This window comes from Pelobates fuscus, chromosome 6 (assembly GCF_036172605.1).
Source record: "Pelobates fuscus isolate aPelFus1 chromosome 6, aPelFus1.pri, whole genome shotgun sequence".
Classification (NCBI taxonomy): domain Eukaryota; kingdom Metazoa; phylum Chordata; class Amphibia; order Anura; family Pelobatidae; genus Pelobates; species Pelobates fuscus.
In genome coordinates this window covers 52,875,954-52,898,013 of record NC_086322.1, presented here as the reverse complement: position 1 = coordinate 52,898,013, position 22,060 = coordinate 52,875,954, and the positions used below count along the sequence as shown (strand labels likewise).

The window sequence follows — 22,060 nt, the reverse complement described above, 5'->3', positions numbered from 1 at the left end:
TTATTATAACGGCTAGCAAAAGGTGGAACGGATAGCAATGAAAAATGCTTAGAAGCCATTCCAAACTGTGTTTTTACCTGCAGCCAGCAGAGCTTTCCATCGCGACACATGTTAAAACCAGCAGAAGACACACCAAGAACATTCTGACTCTGTATATGCAGCATCTGATAAGTAGAGGGGAACAATGGCATCGTTAAACTTAGTACAATATGGCTAAGCATACCAAGATCAAATGGTGCAGATCCTAAATCTTTAATTATTTAAAATTCTGCCTGGGAGAGTTACTCTTACCCGAACCCCCCTTAAATTTTCAGTCCTACTTCCTCCTCCACATTATTTTGTGTATTTTGGGGTATATATCCCACATTATGGTGTAAGGAGGCAGGGGATTGAGAAATGTACTTTTCTCTGCTTATCTGTGCAATAAAAATAAATACATTAAAAAAATAAAAAGGATGAGAACTCTGAGAACAGACAAAAGCTTAGAGAGACTCTACTTTAGCTTACCCTTTGGTACATCCCCGCTCAGGTCTCAAAATAGTTTTTGCCTCCTTTTAAAGGAACACTATATTGTTAGGAATACAGTTTTGTATTCCTAACATATTGTGCTTCTGCAGCACCCCCTCCCCCCACGTCAAGAAAGGGTTAAAATCTCTTAACATTGACCAGATTCCAGCACTGGATTAAACCCCCTCCTCCTGTGATGTCACGGCAATCAGGGAACCTAATCTACATGTGCCCCAAGCGCATTACATTTTCCCCATAATAAAGATTTGAATCAATGCTTTCCTATGGGGTTTTTCAAGACACTGGAATGCAAAGCTTGAGGATGTCTAGCATGGTTTCAGAGTTTAACGTGTAAATACAGGAAGTGCCTCTGGTAGCTTTCTGGTAGACAGTCACTAGAGGCAGTCTTAAGCCTGTAAAATAAACATTGGAGTTGCTCTATAAAAGCAATGTTTTACATTGCAGAGCTACTGAGACAGGAACACTGCACCCAGACCCCTTCAATGAGCTTAAGTGGTCTGGGTGCCTTAGTATCATTTTTACTTCTTATTCGGTTATGACAATGATAGAATAACAGGTGGAAAACAGAATCGGACATTCAAAGCTGGAGTGTGGGGCCAATTAGGGGACATAAAATACATATAAGCAGCGGCTTTATTCCAACCAATGGGAGGAGGGAAGGGTTTGTGTGTGAGTGAAGGGGATGAAGGACGGATAGTATAGCATGACTTTGAAAACCTAAAACAGAGTGTTGGGAAACCGGTTTCTGCCATCTCATGGAAGTCTGGATATTAAAGCGCTTTCATTGTGTGGACATTACTTACAGCAGGACCAAACAATGTCTGGATCTGGTCAATTAGAATGTATTGCACATCAATCTTCTCTGCTACAAATGAAAAAAAATAAATAAATAGCTGACTCTTATATCAAGTACCTGAAATACCAACTTTAAAAATCAATGGTACAGCTAATACCAACAACACCATTAGAATAATTGCTAAGATGAACTCATATCACATGTTTACAGCATACAAAGTGACAATTATTCTTTAGCTCAGATAGCAAGATAATTTCATGGGTAAACCATATTTTTACCACATGACAGGAGGCTTCATATTTGCATAACTTTACTGAAAATCTCCAGCATCACAGATCATAAACAACCAATTAGAAAAGGAGGATGTTACACAAAAGGCCCTGTAAGACCACGTCCTTTAGTTTTTTTTTTTTTTAAATTCTTTATTTTTGAGTGCAGAGATGATTACAAGCTTAATCGATGACATGTTTAGTATACAATATTATTGCAAACAGTTGATGCATATAGTCAAGAGGTGCTGCACTTTTTTTTTTTTGTCGAGTAGGAACATGAATTAAACAAAAAGTATTGCAAGAGAAAGAAGTAGTCATAGTCGTGTTGTGAAACATGTTAACTTGTATGTTTAAGATGCATTAACAAACAATGTAGGAGGCTCTATCAGCTAAAAATGACGCATGATGCGCTCTGTGGAGAGCTTAAATGTTCTAAAAGTGAGGTCTCAGCTCTGGGCTTCAGCTTTACGTGCTAGGGCAGCAGTGTTGTGTATGGTGTTCATTTATTCGTAGGGCAGACTGAGGCAGGTGTCATATTCAGTGAGTTCTTGTCTGTGTTAAGGTAACAGGTCATCACCTAGTAGGCTGCTCTCTATGCATATGTACCAGGTAGCATGTTGTTACGTGTGCATGAGTAGGGATAATGCCACTCGTGGTGTGTACGGTAAGCATTTCTAATGGTGTAGTGGCCCATCTCTCTACAGGTGCGGTGAAGTATCACTAAGCATAAGGATATGAGGCAAAAAGTATGGAATAAAGATTCACATATTCCGAGGGGTATAGTTACATATCGACTGTCTAGTGTGAATGGCTGCAACACATTTAACATTAAAAGTCAGAATAACGTCCGTTTATAATTATATGCCATTTCCCCCGCTTGTTGTGGGTGAGGTGAATGGCTTGTAAGTCCGTCAGGCTGCGGCATTTTCAACCTATGCCCGCCCTCCGAGTTACAAAGTCCCGCAACCAGTATGAACACCGAGCCTCGGCGTCGTGGGTCAAGTGAGCTGGTGTGGTTCTGTCTCTGCCCCCCAATCCTCCTTGAGTACCTCGAGTGGAGGGGGTCTGGGCCTGGCGGCAAGTCGACCTCTTCGCTCCCAATGCAGCTCTGTAGGCAAGTATCACTTGTTGTACTCCTGATGCAGGGGTAGGGACCTTCTGGGTATCGGTATCGGCTGTTTGGGAATGTCTGTTTTTTTTTTCACCGCTTGTGTAAGTATGCGTGTCCGGGTTAGCGCGGTCTGTTTCCCGCCTGTGTGTTTGTCCGTGCATGCTCCGTCGGACGCCCGCCTGAAATATCCGCTGTGGAACATCATAGTAGCTTCGGCGGGTCGTTGGGCGGATCCACGTGGCCACAGTTCGGGCCGCTTGATGGTAGGGCATACCCCGACTGCACATTATGTCATAAAAGGCTGAACAGAGTCTGTCGAGGGCCTCTAGGGAGTTGGGCATCTGACTGCTGCTCGTGGTCTGTCGCTGTGGTTGCTGTCGGGCGGCCATCTTGGACACGCTCCGACTGCCCCTCGCTTCTTCAATTCCGCTCGCTTGCTGTCAGCGTTCAGAGGTTCTCCACTGCGGTTCTGTGTGGTCCAGGATTATCCCCACTGGACCGGGGGGGGAGAGGTGTGTGTATGAGGCTGCAGTCGCCGTACCTGTGCCCGGAGAGCGGCCGTCTCCCCGTGGCTCAGTTCCTGGTAGGCCGCAAGCCTCGGTGTGTCCGTTTGGCTGTGCCGGAGCTTGGGAGAGGCACCGATCGATGCAGCAGCCTCTCCTAGTCGCAGTCGTCGTGGGTAGCCGGCTGTCAGCCACGATTTACAGGTAGAATTCCCCGTTTTATCGTCCCCAGACGTGGGAGCTCTCGCCAGACACGTCTGGGCTGCTTGGTTGCTTAGCTCCGCCCCCTTTAGTTTTTTTGGACAATATTTGTTTTTCATTCATTCTTTTCTTTCTTTCCGTCCTCCACTACCCTCTGTCTGCTCCCCTCAGGTCTGTTTTACTCTGTCCCTATTCTTCAGTTTTTGCGCGTCGCAGCTGCTATTGCACTCTATTTTCCTTCTGGGGACACGGCCTTTGGGGGCTGCTCTGGATGGTGTAGGTCGGGGGAGACTGGTTCTCATTAGTTGCGTTTTTGTTTAGTGGACCTGTGGCCGCAAGGCCGGCGGACCGTTGCGCGCGAGTACTGGCCATTTTGGATCTCGTGAGTACAGCGAGATTCACAACCGCCATCTTATTCCGGTCATTCCAGATCGGGAATCACTCGGCTTGGACTCAGATTTCACAAGCTGCTACCAAATATACCTACTGTGGATGCTATCAATGTACTGCTTACTAAAACTATTTAATTCTGCTTGTACAGGTTTATACTTGGAATTCATTTCACATGAGTAGCATATATATGGATTTTCTACATATGGCGGTCTTTAAGACAGGAAATTATTACAGACCTGTTCATCCACAGGGATTATTTTGTACAGTGCCAAGTGTGTATTACTACTATGTGGGTGTCCTCTGGGTTTTTAACGGCACGCCACCTGGGGTGAGCCCCCAGATTATTATGTATAGCTCAGCCGGAGCAGACTTTACAAAGATATGGTACCTTACTTGCAATGTTAATACCCATGTGATTGGGCTGAATACTCTTGCTGACCAAAAAGGTACAGCTCTTGAGTACAACGGGGGTGAGCCCCAATATAATTACATGCCTCCGAGCGCCTGTTTAGAGGGTGAGCCCCACTCGGGTACCAAATCCCACAAAAGGGTCTTATTGGGTGAACCCCAATTTTATGAGACTATTACGTCTCCCATATCACTCAAGGGAAACCCCATTTTGTACCACTAGAAGGCGAGCCCTCTTTCACAGGCACCTACTACACTCAACACAGCGAGCCCCAGTTGCACCAGGAGTCTGGCACATTGTGGACTTGTTCCTCTGCCACTTCTACTAATTGCCTCAGACCTTCATTCCAGATCGGGATTCATTCGACCCGGACTTTAGGAGACTTCAGGACTAGGATTACCACTAACTGTCCCCATTCAAGAACTGTACATCAGCTAAAAGGTACTTACTTCACATTGCTGCATTGTTTACACTGCCAGTCACATTTTTAATTGATACAAGAATACGGTTACGGACCGTTTCAGCATAAAAGGGGAAAAATCCGTTTAGGCAATAATCCCCTTTTCACAAAAAGGCACAGCTACTGTAAAAGCACCAAAACTCACGAATTGGATATAGGTGAATGCACCAAACTCCCGAACTGCATACAAGGGAATAAGGTAGCACTCCAAACTCCCGAACTGGAACCTCACGAATTGCTGCTAGCAGACGAACAGGAAAAGCTCCCAAGCGGCTTACACTCCTGGCAGTCAGTCCCTATCAGCATACAGTGAATCCCCCCAAGAACGAGACAAGGCTCCGTGTTGAAGGTCAAGCAGTGGTCTGTTTATTCAGGGCTACCTGCCCCTGTATTTATGCAGGTCTCCCACCTGGTGGACACTCCCCTAGGGGACCAGATGGAAGACTGAAACAGCAGACAGACATGTATCATTTTCGTACACACAGCCACAATACTTTCCCAAAATGCATCTTGGTTTCCTCCTCTCTGTCCTGGAGATAATTAATGAAGTAATTCAATTATCTCCCAGGACAAAGGCCAGACTCCATTATGCACATGGTGACACAGAAACAGACTATCACTTTAAAATACATACAGACATATTTTATACATAAAACACAGACATGTTGATGTAGAATTATTTAAAAATCTTTATTGCACCTGTATTGAATTATTGTACTAACTCCATTTTGATCTCACATAACCTCACATTATGACAGACCCTCCATTTTGTCTACATTACATGACAGAATTTCCTAACAGCATTTAGTATAATGAATAGAGACTGTATTTTCTATAAAGACATGACTAACCCCGGAATTGCTGAATCTCCTGTAATTTGCAACATAGTATAATCTGAAGGCCATGAGAACACTGTACTAATGAAATGTTCTATTCATAAAAAGAACCCTGAGCCTGATCACGAGTCTGACATCACTAACTACCCAAAATGGCTAGTCGCCAGATTCCCCCTCCCATCGAGTAAAGACGACATCCCATGATGGGAGGGTGCCCCACTAGTCACTCAAATCCCTGAGCCAATTAATAATATTGATGGGTGGACACTGACATAGCCACTTAACATTTAATCCAATTAATGATGTTTATTTGTTATTATCTGATATTCAATGATGATGTCATTTTGCCTTTAAAAGGGTCTGCATACCCGTTTTCTAACCAGATGGCATTACATTTTCTGAAGTTATTTTAACCTGAACTCCGTGTGTCAGTCTGAATTACTTCTGCGTATATGCAATGTAATCATCTCAGATTTGGACAGGAACAGATAGACATTTAAACATATGTGTTTATTTCTAAATTAATCTACATCAATGTAACATATCCCCAGATAGCTCAGGTCTGGGTGCACATTATTAGGTGAATGGCACCCAGACCACACAAATACATTTTAATTGCCATGGAGCCAAAGTCTTTAATTCCACAAACAGGCTCCATGGCAGGCTATCTGGGTTACTACAGTTCACATAAAACATAAAATACCGAATTTTCCTGCATTCACCAAATTCATACGAATGAGAACCAGGGGCTGGAGGTTCAGCGGTGCCTGCACGTAAACGTGCCTGCACGTAAAAGTGATTTTGGTGCATGAAAGCCGGGCAGAAAAGTGCTGGCTGCCCGGGGAGCTCCAGAACAGCGCCACCTAGCAGCCGCTAAGTGTAACAGCGGCCACACAGTTAACAAGCAATTAAGCTGCGGTTAACCGCAGCTTCAGGGAGGTAAATTGGCAGCACACTCCAGCTTCTGGGTGGCCAATTAACAACGCCGGCCGGCTTCCCACGGCTCTGGGGAGGTTGGTGAACGGCTGTTTGTTCGGTATATGAAATCTACCGAACTGCTGTGCAGAAAGGGAGAAATAAATCCTTCTGCACAGTAAAATTAACCCTTTAGCTGCCGGTCCATAATCCAAAGGCAGCAGGCAGGCAACCAGGCTCCTCCAATACAATGTGGCGAGATTGGTTTCGTCACATCTCTCCCCCTTTCCAAAAAGACTAACAGGGTACCTGACCTCCTGCCGGTCAGTGCCCTTGTTAGTCCAGCAGCCCACCCACAAAGCAGAAAAAACAGTACAGCCCACCCACAATAAATGGTTACTACACCTGGGTAGAGGAGAATCTTGTCCATGTCCAGGTGCCTCACCACGACTGTGTGGGGGACCGGTAGGCTGCCTTGGTGGGTTGCTGAGTGGGCAGAGATCAGCGGTACTCTGTCCTGGTGCCAGCACTACCACCGGAGTAGTCTGGTTGGAGCCTGGTTGCTGGAGACGGACTGTCTCCCCCTTGGATACACAGCTCTGTCGTGGGGGGGTAGGACCGACCGTCCCTACCCCCTGTGTGGTGAGTGCAGAGACCACGGTCCCATCTGCACCGGTGGGGGGTTTACAGTCTCCCCCTGGTACATTAAGCTGCCGCTGGGGAGAGGGGGTAACAAGCTCCTCTCCCGATATAACACTCTGCCCATTAATGATCCGCCGCTGGGGAGAGGTGGTAACAATCTCCTCTCCCATACATACTTCCAGTCTTTGCGGAGGGAGACCGACTGTCTCTCCTCCCAATACAGACTCCTGCTGCTGGGGAAAGGAGGCTGGGCTCTCTATTCCCTGCTGGATACTCTGCCGCTGGGGACTGGAGACTGGGCTCCCAATTCCCGGCAAATAACACTGCCGCTGGAGAATGGAGACTTGGCTCCAAATTCCGGGCACATCACACTGCCGCTGGAGAATGGAGACTGGGCTCCCAATTCCCGAAAAATCACGCTGCCGCTGGGGAGGGAGGACACTGCTCTCCTCTCCCTGTATTTCCCACTGCCTTCCTGGCATACCACTCTGCTGCTGGGGGGCAGGAACAACTACCTCTGCCCCCTGTAACTCAATTAACAACGCCGGCCGGCTTCCCACGGCTCTGGGGAGGTTGGTGAACGGCTGTTTGTTCGGTATATGAAATCTACCGAACTGCTGTGCAGAAAGGGAGAAATAAATCCTTCTGCACAGTAAAATTAACCCTTTAGCTGCCGGTCCATAATCCAAAGGCAGCAGGCGGGCAACCAGGCTCCTCCAATACAATGTGGCGAGATTGGTTTCGTCACAAATACCAAACCAGTATTGGACATAAGATGTGGAATTTCTGGACTGCGTGTATCACTACTACCCTTTAACGGGGATATATTATATTCTGTACCAAGTGTACAACTACTGATGTGGTTTTCATGGCACACCACTGGGTTCAGACAGGTTCTTTGTATGGACACAATTCCCCTTTGGATTCCAGTCCGTATAGTGGATCTTCTGTCGTCCCCAATTCAGGTGATATTTCAGGGACCACTACACTACAAGGCGATGCAATGCCTGACAGGGATTTCGTCCCCTTACCGCACCTACCTCAATCATCTTGAACTAGTTATCACAGCTTTTTTCCAGCACTAAGACTGGATTCTAGGGGACTCAGTCCTTTAAATGACGGTGGACATCCTCACGCTCTGCATTATGAGGACATCCAGTTTCCGTGAAACCCCCAAAACCCCATAGTAAAGCATTGAGTTAATGCTTTTCTGCAGCACTCGCCACGCATTGGGCCCCTTTTATGTGCTGGGGCAGGGCTTCCCAAACTTTTATGGCCCGAGACCCACTTTTCAAAATGGTAATTTTTCGAGACCCACTTGCTTTTTTTAATGCATATTTTAAAAAGTAAACACCAAGACAATCCGCTTTAGAGGCATACAATTGACACACCATAGCAATCCGCTTTAGATGTACACCATGGCAATTGCTTTTAGAGGCATAAATCTGGCACACCATGGCAAACAGCTTAAGAGGCATACAATTGGCACACTATAGCAATCCGCTTTAGAGGCATACAGTTGGCATACCATGGCAATCAGCTTTAGAGGCTTACAATTGGCACACCATGGCAATCAGCTTTACAGGCATACAATTGGAACATTATGGCAGCTTTAGATGCATAAAATTGGTACATTATGGCAATCAGTTTTACATGTATAAACTTGGCACATCATGGCAACTTTAGGTGCATAAAATTGGCACACCCGTGCAATCAGTTTTAGAGGCTTACAAATGGAACACTATGGCAACCAGGTTTAGAGGCATACAATTGGAACATCAGGGCAGCTTTAAATACATAAACTTGGCACACCATGGCAATCAGCTTTAGATGCATAAACTTGGCACACCATGGCAATCAGCTTTAGATGCATAAACTTGGCATATCATGGCAATCACTTTTAGATGCACAAACTTTGCACATCATGGCAATCAGCTTCAGAGGCATACAATTGGCACACCATGGCAATCAGCTTTAGATGCATAAAATTGGCATATCATGGCAGTTTTAGAGGCATAATTTGGCATATCATGGCAGTTTTAGATGCATAATGTTGATATATCATGGCAGTTTTAGAGGCAGAAACTTTGCATATCATGGCAATCAGTTTTAGAGGCATACAACTGCTTACTCACAGACTCAGTCAGAATCAGACATTGTGTCCTGCTCATCCAGGCCCCTCACATTGATTATCCCAGTGGTGGAACTAATGTAGAGAGAGCCCTGGTGCAAGTATGCTTTCTGGGGCCCCCTCTAGTGCAATTGTGGCCAAAAGGTAGATCTCCACCTGTCGGAGAACTTCAACAATGCTATGCCTGCTGGGAATCTACCATTTGTCCATCGTTGCAGGGTTATATTTGTGAGCAGTGTTTGAGCGTTTAAATGTAAGCATGTTTGTGTATTAAAGGACCACTATAGTGCCAGGAAAACAAACTCGTTTTCCTGGCACTAAAGTGCCCCGAGGGTGCCCCCACCCTCAGGGTCCCATTCCCGCCAGGCTGAAGGGAGAGAAAGGGGGTTAAAAACTAACCTTTCTCCAGCGCCGGGCTCCCTTGGCGCTGGGGACTCTCCTCCTTTAGCCGTCATCGGCTGAATGCGCATGCGCGGCAAGAGCCGTGCGCGCATATAGCCAGTCCATAGGAAAGCATTTTCAATGCTTTCCTATGGACGCTGGTGTCTTCTCACTGTGAAAATCACAGTAAGAAGCGCTGAAGCGCCTCTAGCAGCTGTCAATGAGTCAGCCACTAGAGGCTGGATGAACCCATTTGTAAACATAGCAATTTATCTGAAACTGCTATGTTTACAGCAGGCAGGGTTAATCCTAGATGGACCTGGCACCCAGACCACTTAATTAAGCTGAAGTGGTCCTTTAAGTATGTGTGTGCATGTATGGGAGTGTTTGTATGTACTGTTGCCATTGGAATGTAGTGGTGTACTTGTTTGTAATGTTTGCGTCTGAACGCAGGGGTGTTTGAATGTAGTGCTGGACTTTAAATGTAGGTGTGCTTTTTGTGTGTAGTGTCGGTTTTTGAATGAAGGGGTGTTCGTATATCATTTTGGTGTTTTAATACATGGGTGTGTTTGTATGTAATGTTTGCGTTTGATTGCAGTGCGTGTGTAGTGGATGCAGTGTGTGTATATTGTGTATATAAAATATACATATGCACAATGTGTGTTTGGATGTAAGCATGTTTTTTGCATAGAGTATGTGTGCAGTGTATACACATACAGAGACACACACATACACACATACAGAGACACACACATACACATACTGACACAGCGATACACACACAATGACACTTATTTTCCTACACACAGATACACATACACTCATGTAAACAGATACACACTGACACACAAATACACACACACTGACACAAAAGGAGACTCATACACATACACGCAGAGACAGGTGAGGGTGACCGTGTGGTAGGGAGTGTGTGTGCAGGTAACAGTGTAGGGGGGCAGGGTGAAAAAGGGTTACAGTGGGCGGCGGGCAGGGGGAGAAAGTGTTACAGTGGGTGGGCAGGGGGAGAAAGTGTTACAGTGGGTGGGCAGGGGAGAGAAAGGGCTATAGTGTAGGGGGCAGGGGGAGAAAGGGCTACAGTGTAGGGGGCAGGGGGAGAAAGGGCTACAGTGTAGGGGGCAGGGGGAGAAAGGGCTACAGTGTAGGGGGCAGGGGGAGAAAGGGCTACAGTGGGGGCAGAGGGGGCTACAGTGGGGGGGCAGGGGTAGAGAGGGCTACAGTGGGGGGCAGGGGGAGAGAGGGCTACAGTGGGGGGGGCAGGAAGAAAATGGGTTACAGTGGGGGAGCAGGCGTTACAGTGTGGGGGGGCAGGGGTTACAGTGGGGAGAGGGGGGCAGGGAGTGAAGGGGTTACAGGGTGGGGAAGGGAGTGAAGGGGTTACAGGGTGGGGAGGGGAAGGGGCAGGGAGCGAAGGGGTTACAGGGTGGGGAGGGGGCAGGGAGTGAAGGGGTTACAGGGTGGGGAGGGGGGCAGTGAGTGAAGGGGTTACAGGGTGGGGAGGGGGCAGGGAGTGAAGGGGTTACAGGGTGGGAAGGGGCAGGGAGTGAAGGGGTTACAGTTTGGGGGGGGGGGGGGTAGGGAGAAAATTATTTATTTACATTAGGGGTCAGGATTTGGGGGCTGTGTCCTACCTTAATTTAATTCCCTGGTGGTCCAGTGTCTCCCTGGTGGTCCAGTGGGGTAACTCTCCGGTCTGCAGCTCCGCCGGGTGCAGAGCTGCAGACAGTGTAATAAAAATCTCGCGAGCTCCCTGAGTGTTGCCATGGTAACGCTCTGGGAGCTCGCGAGACTTCTATCACACAGTCTGCAGCTCTGCACCCGGCGGAGCTGCAGACCGGAGCTGCTGGGCAGATTGATTGGAGGGAGCCCGGCGGCATACAGGGCAGGCCGCCGGGCTCCCTCCTGGTGTCAGTCTGCCTGACTGCCGGCGGCCCTGGATGTGTGGGTCAGCGCGACCCACTGGGAATCGCCCAGCGACCCACCAGTGGGTCGCGACCCACACTTTGGGAACCGCTGTGCTGGGGGATACAGATATGTATGCCTAACAATATAGAATTAGTTTGCTCTATTTTCATAGGGATCTGAAATTAATAACACATCATAAGCTTAGCTACACAATTCTTCAATTGTAAAATTGTGTCAGTGACCTATTCTGCAAATTCTAACAAAATTAACTTTGCAAAATACTTTCATTATACTTTCCCCACCATGAAAGGTTTACCATTGAACAGAAGGCAGTAAAACAATTGTAGGCAGTTGCCTGGGGCCTGATGAGCAGATTATTGTCAACCCATCACCCACTCAAGAAGCATGGGAACTCCATGCTGGGACCCAACTAAAGGGTTTTGATTTACTGGACTACACAGGTTTTTACAAAAGGGGGAAGCATTCAGTTTCCTTTGTAAGAGATATTCAAGTGACGTCACCTGCAGCATTTATAGCCTCTAAGGTAGCAGTAGGATTTCCTGGCTGAATATTAAAGGGAAGTGATTTCTCTGCGTTTTTGGAAGGCTTTTCGGTCTGTAGAGTCACACTAGAAAATAGGCAAATTGGCAATATATTAATACATGCATTCAAAATACTTTAGTTACGCACCATATTTCTCATCAAAAACCACCATGTTGACACAATAACATTTTGATTGTACATTCAGAATACATTTTTTTATTTTTAATAACCGTAAACAAGAACACTTCTTGGAGACTAGCACTACATCATTAACTCTCTTTCTAAAATAGAGTCTAGCTGCAGGCTAACCATTCTCGGGATGCTGGCAGATTGTCATACCAAAAATAGATCTAATAAAGCAGGTGGTAACTGTTAAAATAAAGATTATAATAAATAAATAAAAAAAGGCATGTGCCACCTCTCTCAAAATAACTCTTAATACAAACTAATACCCAGCAATATAGACTTGGTCTATCCAACACATTTTGTGGGATAATGAAAAAGTGACAACTTTGAAGTGATATTAAAAATAGGTGCATATGCAGGAATAAAACCAAAAGAGAAAACTTGAAAAAAACTATAGGATTAAAAATTTGTAAATAATCCAAATAGGTATTCAAATACCAGGAAAAAAAGGGGAAAAAAAAAAAAAAGTGACGATAAAACCCTTTATATGGGGGGGGGGGGGGGGGGGCTGTCTCGGAGCAGAGCAGCCGCATGGTTCCACAGCTCCTGCTCCCGAGGGTGATTTTTACCCATCAACCGACTGAAATACGCTACCACAAGCAAAAAAACGGCTACCGGGAGCCAGGTGACGGCATAAGCTACCGACTCATACAAAACTAGGCTGATTCCTTGCTGACCCATGCCACGCGGCCTCCTCGGCCTACAAGCCTGATCAGCCAGAGGCGGCCGCTCCCCCGCCGCTGCAATTGACATAGACTCCCGATAACGCCCGTTCCCCCCCCTCCCCCCGGAAAAGTTCAACGACATCTGCCAGCGGTTTTGGAGGAGAGTGGAGACACAGAAGCAGCAGCCGACCATAGTCGCCCCTGAGTCACATCCGACAGGCGGAGCTCTGGCGCGGCGACCTACTCCCAAACGGAGGATCAAGCAGCCCCAAACACAAGCCTACAGACCGCGTAAGCGGAGGAACTACCGCCACCCGAGATCACGGTACTTCCACCTTACAGCGCCAAGCCGGCGGACCCCACCTCATCAAGCACGGAACCCCTACACGACCCAGGCTGGTAAGGGTGAGAGGGCATGGAATAACCCAAGACCCACTGGGACTGTCAACAACACCCCTTCCCACTGCCTACTACCGCCACACCTAAGGGTAACCATGCCTCCTCCTGTAGGAATCGGCTAAAGCACCCGTCAGCCAGACGGCAGGAACTCCACGGACTTACCGGTCTCCCGAGACAATACCCTGCCAGATCTACACGCTGGGTCAAACTATGACTCCAACTCTCATGACTCTTAACAAGTGGCCAACACACAGAGTATTGGTTGCCCCCTAGCCGCCACAGGGTAGCCCCCTACAGAGTTGTCTATAATACCCTATGTTTTCCCCTACCTAGAGTAACTAATGGCAATCCATGTACCATCTTATCTAACCTACCTGCTTAGCCTAGTCTGCTAACTATGTTATATTGCTCTTTGTCTCATCATACTAGCCTGCATACAAACTCCTGACAGCCAGGTCTACCATGCCGTCCATGGCAAGCGCACAGGTTGTAGCTCTCTTCACAGCTTCATAGTTCCCGTATAACAAGCGCTGCCTCTTATTCGCCTTACCAATGTATGACTAGCCGCATGCACCTGATATGCTTGCAGGACCGATATTCTATGTTATTTACTTATAAGCTACTTAACTCATGTTTAAATGCCTCATGTTATTATAAAATGTGCAAGGCTACCCGAAATGCCACAATACCACTAATAATTGTTGTAAATAAGCTTGTGGACGCTGTTGTGGCTAGACAAGCCTGTATTGTTGATTCAAGCACAATAAAAATAAAGAAATATTAATAAAAGAATGAATCCAAAAAAAAAATAAAAGTGAATCCAAAGAATGAATAAAATCTGCCTGTCAATTTCCTCCCATTGAAAAAACTCGTGAAGAAGCGACTTAGTAGCTGCATAGGTCGAATTTAATCATTTCTAGTTAAGATTTCTTTTTTTCATGTGCTTGGCAGAACATAAAGTGCATAATACACATTGGGTAGTCTCATGTGAAGTAATCTGTCATAGTGTAGCATTTCAAGGGCACAAATTTTTTTTTTTTTTAAATTAATAAATATAGATGACAAGAAGAGCACAGTGCATATTGATAAGAACAGTAGGGTAGGAAGTATGCAGGCTTTATGCACTGGGAATAAGCTTTATAGAGTTGACCGCGCTTAACTGTATAGGCAGACAAGCAGCTTTGAGTAAAGACCCCTCGGAGGCCCCTTTAACAGGCTATAAACGAAAGCCCAACAAAAGAGATAAAGAGCAATAAGTGAAAATAAGCACACTAGCTGTTCCATTAGCAAAATTCCTTGCCAGGATATATGGTCATAAAGGGGTAGTCCCAGACCCAGCCTTGGACTTAACCTATGCCCCGTAGGGGCCGTGTACAGACTCTCCAGGGAAGTCCCAGTATAAGTCTCAGCTGGGTTGCTTTGTGGCAGCCCGGTAAGCCCTGTGCGGCTAGCAGGGATCCCCTCGATGGTACCAAGAGCCAGCATGCTGCGACGTGTGCTGCAGGTGTCACAATGGGCCTCTGTCTGTATTTTCGGGCCCGGTCATCCGCTCTCAGTCTTAGATGGACTACGCTTGCGTGGTTCTTTGGAGCAGCAGGCACCAGACAAGTCTCCAGCTTCGCCACTGAGGGTTTGGGTATGTCATTCAGGTGGTGCAGAACATAGTTGAGGCTATAGTGTGGAATGAAGGAGCATGCAGCTCCCACCACATCTTGTGTTCGCGTGAGTGCCAGTTGCTTGTTAATTGGGGAGGCTGCGTGCCTGCAGTTTTGCAAGGAAGCCTCCAAATAGCAGACCGGGATAACCCCCACTGGTCCAAAGGGGGGAAACGGGGCACCAGTCGGCAGCACAGGTTTGGGGCAGAGATCAACCACTTCCCCACTCTCCCAGATTCACTAGGCCGCCAAGCCAGCTCAGTTTTCCTCGGTAGCGTGGACACCCAGTGGCATCAATACACGTTCCTATAACCCTAATCGGTTCAGGAGCACTATGGGAGTATCCAGTGTCATTAATGAAACCTCCAGGAGGTCCCTGGAGTGAATGTCCTGAGTGTAGACTATCAGGTAGATGCTGCTTGTTAATGTCCCTGGGTCAGAGAGAAAACGTCCCAAGCCTGTCAAGATTTATGTGGGATCTAACCCATCTGCCTGATGTGTAGGCTCAGGTTATCAAGGAAGAGCTCTGCCGCCCTCCTCTCAGTCTGGCACCGTAGCCCCTCTGACCAGCGGGTGGGCTGGAATTCCATCAGTGATTCTTCCTCTGCCCATCAGAACAATATAGTTGTGTTTGAGCAGCAGCACATGCTTTGCAGAGTATCGGGGGGAACACGCAGCGTCCACCATCTTGGGTGTGGTGCCTGAAATAATGTCGCACATCCTCAGCATTTGCAGAGGCCTTCATGGAGTGGACCGTGATCACGCCCAAAAGTTCAAAGTGGAGCACTAATCCACACCTCTAGACGCACCAGGTTAACCCTCAGCTTTCCATCAACGTGGAAACTGAGACATCAGACACGCTCTGGTACGTCCCCACTGGTTACAGGGGTACTTTAGGGGCAAGCTGAGTCATCAGTGGGGGTATAAACTGCATGATTAGTGAGATATAACAGTCTAAGCACCGGAGCTCATCCCAGACGCGTCTGGCCCCACCCACCATGATTTTATTTTTATAAGGTTTGTTATCACTTTTCCCCCTTTTTTTTTTCCTGTTTCCTGGTAATTGAATGTTCATTTTAGGAGTTACCCCTTCCCAACATCCACCTCCCCCCCTCCCCCCCCAAAAAAACACAAACAAAATTCTTACAGAGTAACCTGACACACACTCCCTTAACCCCTTCAGGACCGGCCTGTTTTTGCGATGTTTGTACGTTAAGGACCAGAGCAGTTTTAACACTTTTGTGGTGTTTGTGTTTAGCTGTAATTTTCCGCTCTCTCATTTACGGTTCCCATACAAGTTATATACTGTTTTTTTCACGACAAGAAGTGCTTTCTTTACATACCAGTATTTATATTATGTCATATATTGTATTTAAAAAAAATAATGAAATATGGTGAAAAAAAAAAAACATGTTTTTGGACTTTTACTTGAAAAATCTTTTACTTATCTACAAAAGCTAATGAAAAAAACTGCTAAATAGATTCAAAATTTTGTCCCGAGTTTAAAAACACCCAGTGTTTACATGCTTTATTGCTTTTTTTTGCAAGTTATAGGCCTATAAATACAAGTAGGAAATTGCTGTTTCAATATATATATATTTTAAATGTATCAATAGTGACATTGTTACACCGTTATCTGTCATAAATCCCCGAAACACACCTAACATGTACATATTTTTTAAAGTAGACAACCCAGGGTATTTAAAATGGGGTATGTCCAGTCTTTTTTAGTAGCCACCTAGTCACAAACACTGGCCAAAGTTAGCATTTATATTTGTTTGTGTGTTAAAAATGCAAAAACCGGGGGGGCGGAGCCAACAGCCGACCAAAGCAGACGTGCACCACCAGAGCTCCGCATCCAAAAGCCTGTAAATCGCAAATTACATGAGTTTAACTCAACCACAACGACTTAAAAGATAACGCCACGAGATGGGAAAGAAATCCAGACACCAGGGGGCCGTAAAAACGGGGGGGACCCGCGATATCGGAGCACTTCTCCTCCGACCTGCCAAGGCCGCAGTAACTCCCGCGCCAAACCAAGATGGCGACTCGGCATCAGCCTCCTCCGGAGAACACATCCTAGACGAACTAGACGAATTCCCCAGCACAGGGGGCCTACACAACATATCTTCGGACGAAGACAATGAACTGCCCTCCACTAAGGGCGACATAAAAGCCCTTCTAAGCAATATTCGCTCCCTCTTTGCGGCTGACATGGCGGTCCTAAGAGAAGAGATCCACACCGTGGAGGGGCGAGTGAAAAAAACAGAAGTAGACTCACAGGGCCTCACCGCACGCTGCATACAACTAGAAGCGCAAAACGCAGAGCTGCAGCGCTCCCAGACATTGCTCACCAACCGCCTGGATGCGGTAGAGGACCGGCACAGAAGCCGGAATGTAAAGATAAGAGGGGTTCCCGAAACAGTGACCCAAGGGGACACACGAGAATATATTGGACGACTCATCGCCCTCCTACTCACGCAACAGCAAGCGAAGACTGCCCTTATAGACGAGATTTACCGAATCCCGAGGGCCGCCAGAGCCCCAGCAGACACCCCGAGAGATATTATCCTCCGCTTCCAAACGAGGACAGGCCAAGCAGCCTTCATGGCGGCGGTGAGAGGGAAGGCATCCCACCTCTTTGAGACCGCCAGTCTGTCATTCTTCCGGGACCTATCCAGGCCCACGCTGCTATGGAGAGGCCTCTTCAAACCTCTGACAGCCGCTCTCCGCCAAAACTTAATCCCATACCGCTGGGCATTCCCCAGAAGCATAATCATTACACACAAGGGCGCAACAACTCGGGTCGCTGACCCCTCAGAAATTGATCCCGTAATGGCAGCACTGGGCCTGCAACTGAGACAGGACCAAGTCACAACCGAACAAAGGCCAAAGTCCTGTCACACCTGGGATGTCTCGAACGTCAGACCGTTTCAACCCGCGACCACAAACGCCGCACCTTCCACCGCTTACGAGGCGCAACGGGTGAACCGACATCAAGCAGACACTTAAAGGGACAGGTACCCAAACTACAACAAACCCCTAGACGGGGATTACGACCAGTTGCTTTAAGACTTAATTATAGACTCACCCCCCACCCCGAATGGACATGCTTCCCTGACAAACCTTACTGTGCACTACTCGCACCAAGAAACCACCACTGGCAAAGATGGGCACCAGCCAACCGGACCCCCCTCGACCTAGGCAACATTAGAGGCCAGAGGACCGAGACCAGCCCCACACCATCAATAATAACTTTACCTCGAAGACTACACGGACAACCGGTCTGAACAGCTAACTTCCAGCTACTGCCCTCCACCAACGTTGTACCTATTGTTTTGTTTCGTTTTGTTTAACTATGTCATTAAGGTAGCCCTGCCTGGACACTAGAGATGTTTTAAGCATACAAGATTGGTAGCTCTATACCCGCCAAAAGTGGCAGAAAGCCACACACCTCTAAGACTTAGCTAGGAAAGATATATAGTCAGTAAGGAGGTCTCCTAAACACAGCTCTAAGGTATACGCTAGCATACACTGACAGAGGACATGTAAATTTTCATATCTGGCCACATTGTAAGGTCCACAAGGCCAATCGCAGATACAGTTAACGTGAACAAGACTCACTAGCCTTCCCGCCTTGACCAAAGGTGCACTAATGTGCACCACTAAAGCACAGGCAACACTAACCGTTGGGCCGGCACAGACACACGCAGACACGGACCTGACAGGACACAACCACCAGCCGAGGGGCCTCCATGACAGAGCTTTACAGCAAAATCCTCCCTCAACTATAAATAAAACTACCCCTTATCTAGCTAGCTTCTATACATGAAAACGCTAGACACGCAGGGTTAGTCCACTTAATACCTCTATTATATGATATATTTTACTGAAGCAATGAAAATCTTGCCTACGGAGGCCCGCTAAGCATGAGAAGCCAGGCTCTCTTTATTTTTATTTTTATTTTAATTTAGTAGCTAATATTTAAACATTACTTAGATTGTATGATCATTGACCTTTAGCGATATTATGTGTTAATTCTCCTGTCACTATCGTAATTCTGTTAAAAATGTAAAATGCGCAACCGTGTCTGCCATAGTCTCACCTGCTTATACCCACACGTACGCTGTTGTGGCGTTTATTGACATGTTTGTTCCATGATGTATTTTACTGAAGCAATGAAAATTTTGGCTAAGGAGGCCCGCTAAGCATGAGAAGCCAGGCTCTCTCCATTTTTATTTTTATTTTTACTTTATTTTATATTTTAGTAGCTAATATTTAAACATTACTTAGATTGTATGATCATCGGCCTTTAGCGATATTATGTGTTAATTCTCCTGTTACTATCGTAATTCTGTTAAAAATGTAAAATGCGCAACCGTGTCTGCCACAGTTTCACCTGCTTACACCCACAGGTACGCTGTTGTGGCGTTTATTGCCACGTTTGTTCTATGATGTATCTCACTGAAGCCATGAAAAGTTTGGCTAAGGCGGCCCGCTAAACATGAGAAGCCAGGCCCTCCTTATTTTTATTTTTTTTAATTTTTATTTTGATAGCTAATACTTAAACATTACTTAGATGGTATGATCATTGACCTTTAGCGATATTATGTGTTAACTCTCCTGTTACTAAAGTAATTCTGTTAAAATGTAAAATGCGCAACTGCCCCTGCCACAGTTCCACTCTTTTATACCCACATGTACGCTGTTGTGGCGTTTATTGACATGTTTGTACTCACCTGCGCAATAAAAATAAAGAATTTAAAAAAAAAAAAAAATGCAAAAACCGCTAACTTTGGCCGGTGTTTGTGACTAAGTGGCTACTAAAAAAGGCTGAACATACCCCATTTGCAATACCTTGGGTTGTCTTCTTTTGTAAATGGTATGCCATCATGGGGCTAATTCTCATTCCTTGGCTACCATACGCTGTCAAAGGCAACCTAACCAATCTGACAAATTTCAATAAAAAAAAAAAAAAAAGTAAAATCAAGCCTTATATTTGACCCTGTAACTTTCACAAACACTATAAAACCTCTACATGTGGGGTACTGTTATACTCAGGAGACTTCACTGAACACAAATATTAGTGTATCAGAACAGTAAAATATATCACAGCAATAATATCCTCAGTGAAAGAGCTGTTTGTGTGTGAAAAATGCAAAAAACTTCACTTTCACTGACAATATCATCGCTGTGATATGTTTTACTGTTTTGAAACACTAATATTTGTGTTCAGCGAAGTCTCCCGAGTAAAACAGTACCCCCATGTACAGGATTTAGGGTGTCATAGAAAGTTACAGGGTTAAGCACAGTGCTAGCAAATTAAATTATCTGGACTTTTGGCCTGGGTTGGCAGGCAGGTCCCTCAAATTGCAATCATTAAAATTACTTAATTAGGTAAAAATATTACATAAATATGCACGTAGAATTTTAATATATATACATATTTATATATTTGACGTCTACGTGTATATTTATGAAATTATTAATGTAATTTTGTATGTGGACATATGTATATTTCGTATTATTTTTATTTATTTATTTATACATAGATATATATATCATTACATTCTTTTTTTTTTTGACAATCTGAATGTTTATTTGGATTTTATCAAGACATTATAACATAACAAACAAATAAGCAGTTATAAGGGTAAGTGCGTAAACATACACAGTGGGAGTTGTATATCGAAATAGGTGAACAAAGCGGGTTGGGTGTTCTCCTCAACATTGAGGGAACAGGAGATTCAACCAGGAATTTACAGCCCCGTCTTGGAAAAGGGGGGGCTCAGCTTAGTCTCCCAGAGTCATGTGGGAAATATAGGGCCTTTTACAGCTTAGGGGGTCTTGCTTATAACACAGATATTGCCTGATAGGTCTCATATGCCACCCAACTCAGCAGTATTACAAAATTTCAAACTAAAGCCCAGGTGTATGTTAGCTTGGTTGACTAATCACTTAAGTCAATGTTGGAACTGTCACCCTACTTAGACCCTAATTGGTGATGCCCTGAACAGGCGCAACTGCGAAACTATATTGTCTCTAGTCGGTATCTGTCTGTCCCCCTATGGGGGGGGGGGAAGGGGGGGGGGGGAGGGAAGGAGTGGGAAACAGGTCGGGGGCAAGTCTGAGTGGTCAAGGGTCCCTTGTCAGGGCATGTCAACGTCAAGTAGGCGCCCGGTGGTGTAGGTAGGCATCTCGGTCCATACTACTCAAGAGAAGGCGGGTAGATTCGTCGTCTATATACAGTATGTTACTTCCGTAACCATAGCTAGGTCAGAGGGCCATACAGTGGGGGGACTGTTGCTTAGGCAAGGTAGTTTAGGGTAGATGGGGAAGGACTACAGGGGGGGGGGAGAGAGGGTCGGCAGCAGCAGGGAGGGGACCAGGGGGAGAGTCCGCCAGCGACACCGCGGCCCGTAGCCCAACAACCCGAGTCCACCCACACTCCCGTTTATTCGGTCCCACGTCTCCGGGGACCCGCCGGCACACGAGCCATGTATTCGATCCAGGGGGCCCAAAGCCGGGCGCACTTCTCCGCCGTCCCCTGTAGGTCTGCTGTGAGGCTCTCCATACTGTATATTTCTTCAACTGCTTCCATCCAGTTAGCCATGGTGGGGGTTGTTGTGGATTTCCAGCGGGCGGGGATGAGGCTCTTGGCCGCGTTTAGGAAGTGTCGCGTGAGAGATCTCTTGTAGGCTCCTAGGGGCATCGTTGAGTGGTGGAGTAGCATCGGTAGGGGTTGTAGTGGTATGTCGGAGTCAAGGATCTCGCGTAGCTTCCCGTGTACTTGTCGCCAGAATGTCTCGATAGGCGGGCATGCCCACCAGATGTGTAGGTCCGTGCCATCGTCCGCTCCACATCTCCAGCACCTAGCCGATGGTAGCAACCCCATCTGGTAAAGCTTATTGGGGGTCCGATACCAGTTCGTCATAAGCTTGTAATTGGTTTCTTGAAGTTTCGCACTGGTCGAACCTTGATGGGCGAGGACGTGTATTTTTTCCCATTCCATTTCAGTGAGGGTAGTTCCCGTGGCTTGTTCCCATTTAGTTTGGTATCTCGCAGGGGGGAGCCTGGTAGCTTGTAGTATCATAGAATACAGCGTGGAGAT

At 46.4% G+C, this 22,060-nt stretch overlaps 1 protein-coding gene across 1 annotated transcript in view; it reads right to left on the bottom strand.

The window, feature by feature from the left end:
• LOC134566052 (piRNA biogenesis protein EXD1-like) overlaps positions 1-22,060 on the bottom strand; it is a 73,782-nt gene that overhangs the window by 22,583 nt on the left and 29,139 nt on the right. The window contains exons 5-7 of the mRNA XM_063425764.1: positions 12,023-12,129; positions 1,332-1,393; positions 78-164 (exon numbers count right to left, since the gene is read on the bottom strand). Of these exons, the coding sequence (XP_063281834.1) occupies positions 78-164; positions 1,332-1,393; positions 12,023-12,129 (256 nt within the window). The remainder of the gene's footprint in view (positions 1-77; positions 165-1,331; positions 1,394-12,022; positions 12,130-22,060) is intronic.